This window comes from Rhopalosiphum padi, chromosome 3 (genome assembly GCF_020882245.1).
Source record: "Rhopalosiphum padi isolate XX-2018 chromosome 3, ASM2088224v1, whole genome shotgun sequence".
In the NCBI taxonomy this organism is placed as follows: domain Eukaryota; kingdom Metazoa; phylum Arthropoda; class Insecta; order Hemiptera; family Aphididae; genus Rhopalosiphum; species Rhopalosiphum padi.
Window position 1 is genome coordinate 63,599,766 of NC_083599.1, and position 3,821 is coordinate 63,603,586.

Genomic DNA, 3,821 nt, shown 5'->3' on the forward strand with positions numbered 1-3,821 from the left:
ATTATAAGTAACTAAAAGCTACTTATATTACAGTATATTATAATCCGTCCTGAAATTCAACTGCAGCATTTTTGTACTAAACTAATCGTAATATTCCTTATTCATGATGAACGAAAGATGTGCATATTTTCTGTGAGGTGTATTTAACCTTTATAACCAAAAGTTCTAGTTGATGTAAGAATTTTTCTAAATTTACTAAAAAATAGAAATATTGTTATGGGTTAAATAATTTGTTATAATATGTTTAACAAAATTTCATGATTACCTTAAATTGTGAAGATTACACCTTACACCTTCTTATACTATGTACCAAAATATAGTACTATATATTACTATAAGTACTATTTATATTTTTTGCAGACTGTACTTAAATAAAATTAAGTGTACAAATATAGTTAAGAGTATAATATATTATATTGTACAAAAATATAAAATAAATAATGTTAAATGGCTACAATTATGTCGTCAGTTTTTTAAATTTTTAGAGCTTGTGAAGTTGGAATTTTGCTCTTCTTTTTTGAGTTATTTGTTAGAAATAAGTTTTTAAGTGAGTTATGAGTATTTTTAATTTACGCTATATTTATATGCATACCTTACTAAAAAATTTAACTATCGTAAAAAACCAACACATGGATACAGATAATGTTTTCACCGTCAAGTTTTATATTAGGTCGATTTACTCTAATTTTTAAACTGACAGTGCTAAACGTGATCTGCTGAGCTTATATTTGCTAAACTTTTAAGACGGAGACAACACATGTGAGTCTTTAGTCCTTTTAACTACAAATAAAAATTTCGTTTTGACTACTGGTTTTTAGTTTTGGTTTTAATAAATTGCACAGAATAGTCAAACGAATATTTAAACGTTCATAAGTAACAAACGGATTAATCAAATTAAAAACTGTAAAAGTTATAATTATTTTTTTTCAATATGTTTATAAATTGGCGATTTTGAATTATTTATTTTTTGTAGAAAACATTAAAAATGTTTATATTACTTGTGTTTATCACATAATATTTTGAAAATTTGATCGAAAATAGATAATCATAATATAAACATTTGGTGAAAATTTCAAGTATTTACAATGATTCGTTTTTGAGTTACAGCAAAATGAAAAAATCAATTTTGTCGAAAAATGGTTATGCGTAAAAATTCCCGTTTTTCCGTTATTTTTTCAGGGTTTTTCCCGACGCTTTTGAAAACTATTTTAAATGTTTCACTTTTGACCCCCCAAAGTACCAACTAGATGAATTTTTCTTTTCAAAGAGGGGCTGAATTCAAAAATCGAAGCATTATTACTACTCCAAAACGTGATGACAGGCAAAAAAAAAAAATAAAAAAAAAAAACACATCATTGTAAAATCAACATTCATCACTCCGTTCAGAATCTAAAAATATGTATACTACTACTATCCATATTATCTAAAATATGTTGTTGAATCCTGAAAATAAAAGCATAATATGATTTGTCAAGGTACCTATGTGTTATGCTAAGTCTAAAATATCGCATTACACCTAATAATATATTTTTATATAGTGAAATTATCTTAGCAACGTTGTATTATTACGAGATAAATACAAACACAGTTAATTTTTAATTCTATGTACGTGTAATATTCAAAGATTAAGAAAATCACGAGTAGGAAACCACTTAGGTACTAAATAATCTAACGAAATTTTACCGTATAACACTAACGACCAAAACCATAAACACTGTTATACGCATACTAACGATGAGCAAAAACGATGTAGACGAGTGCATGTCAGACCGATGTTGTTGCAGATTGATAATAAAGAAATGCAATGAAAAGCCGGTCTCGTCGGCAGTTTTGAAACTACGCGAAGGGCGTGACGAACGTGCTAAAAACTCTGAAATGAGTCTTTGCGATTTCTTAAAATCACAGCCGGTGTCGGACTGGATAAAAGCTCTACAAGACAACCGTGCAGGGATAAAAGACTCGGACGACAAGCGGAAGAGCCCGGGAGAGCCGGTCACGGCACCAGGTCCGGTAAAACGTGTTTGTCAACAACCACCAACCGCCGACCGCGTAGGGAAGCAGCATCCTCAGCTTCAGCACCGAGATATCAAGCAGAATCCACAGGTCAAGCCCACGTCCGGTGTTCCGGAAGATCGAGCCATGTCACAGATCATCATCAACATCGGTACGATAATAACTGATAGAGTCTATAAGCGGGACTCATACCAGCAGACTGATCCGGAAGTCCGGACTACTGTCAGTCCACCGCCGCCAGCCGACCACCCGACCAGTGACTGTCCACCGGTCGAGCGTCCAACTTCTATCTGTCCGCCGGCCAAAAAACCCACCTCCGTTTGTCCACCAACCGAACGTCCGACTTCTGTTTGTCCGTCGGCCGAAAAACCCACCTCCGTCTGTCCGTCGGCCGAAAAACCCACCTCCGTCTGTCCATCGGTCGAAAAATCCACCTCTGTCTGTTCGCCGGCCAAACGTCCGACCGCCGCTATTGCCCCCATAGTTCGTACACCAGGTGTTGAACCTGTTCCGGTTGCACGGGACCGTACTTGTCGGTACAGGGGTAACGCACTGTCCACTGTTCCGACTATGGAAAAGAAACCAGGTTTTGAGTCCGAAATTAAGTGGAAGATGAATTGTTGTTGCACCTGCCACTCAAACGTCTGCTCACCGTAGTACAAACGTATTACAGCCGATAAAATTATACGTTTTTAAACAAATCATGAATAATAGGTACACTCCCAGGTTAGGTTACAAAATTCCGATCTGATGTATTGGTGATCCATAAGTACTTCTGAAAAGTGAAAAATATAACTAAACCTAATCAAAATTATAACATATTTGATTTTACAGTACACGACAGTTTAAAATTTAATACAGTGAAACCTCTCTGAATAACATTGGAAATCATAAAAAGTAAATGTGTAAAAGGAAAAATATTCACCAAATCAAATAAAGTTATAATAACGGACGTATAGTGTAACGTTACATACAATATTAATCTTTATCAAAATTTCAATTTGGATCAAAACAAAACAAAATACACATTTAAAATGTACATAAAATAAAATAAGTTCGTAAGTTACCTATAGTCTTTTAAAACAGCTAAATATATTAAATCTATTCACAAAAGACAAATGCAAAATAAAAAAATTCTCTAAACTGTTTTAAATTGTTTTAACAAACAAAATTAATTTAATCATTTATTTTGTATACATTTTAAATAGGCATCTTAGTTTGTTTGGATCTAAAATCTAAATGATCCAATTGATAAAATTTATAAGACTTGATGACGTGTATGACGTAGGCACTACTCGAGATTTCAAGCGTATTATTATTTAATGTTTTAATGATATAATAGTTTTATATTTTATAAAATTACATAAATAATAAATATAAAAAAAAGTACTGAAAAAGAATGCATACATAAATATATTATATATATAAATACAATGATTCAATTTAGTGTAAAAAATAGGTTTTTGAACGAATTTTTGAATTTGAATTTTTGTACAGATTAAAAATGAACAATAACATTTATTGATTTATATTATATCAACTATCTTCTACTAATATAATAAAGCAATATCGGGTTTTGATATGTATTATGTACAGACAAAACGTTTTTAATTTAAAATGTTAAGATTAATTTGTTACAAACAAAACTGCCGAGGGTGTTTTTTTTTTTTTTTTAATTAAAAATAAAACAATTTTAGAATTCAACGTATTAAAAACTATATTATATATTTTATAAAATATATTTAATGAAAATTGCAAAAGTCTACCATTATTTATTTTAGTAGTTTGGTGAAAATTATTAAAAAATA

At 31.0% G+C, this 3,821-nt stretch overlaps 1 protein-coding gene across 1 annotated transcript; it reads left to right on the plus strand.

The window, feature by feature from the left end:
- Positions 1 to 1,734: 1,734 nt before the first annotated feature.
- On the plus strand, positions 1,735 to 2,670 carry LOC132925331 (uncharacterized). Its single transcript, XM_060989739.1, has one exon. It carries the CDS (start codon positions 1,735 to 1,737, stop codon positions 2,668 to 2,670), a length of 936 nt encoding a protein of 311 aa, XP_060845722.1.
- The last annotated feature ends 1,151 nt before the right edge of the window (positions 2,671 to 3,821 follow it).

What these genes read in the sequence shown, in the direction of transcription:
- LOC132925331 (XM_060989739.1), top strand. Translation starts at nt 1,735, where the DNA reads ATGAGCAAAAACGATGTAGACGAGTGCATGTCAGACCGATGTTGTTGC.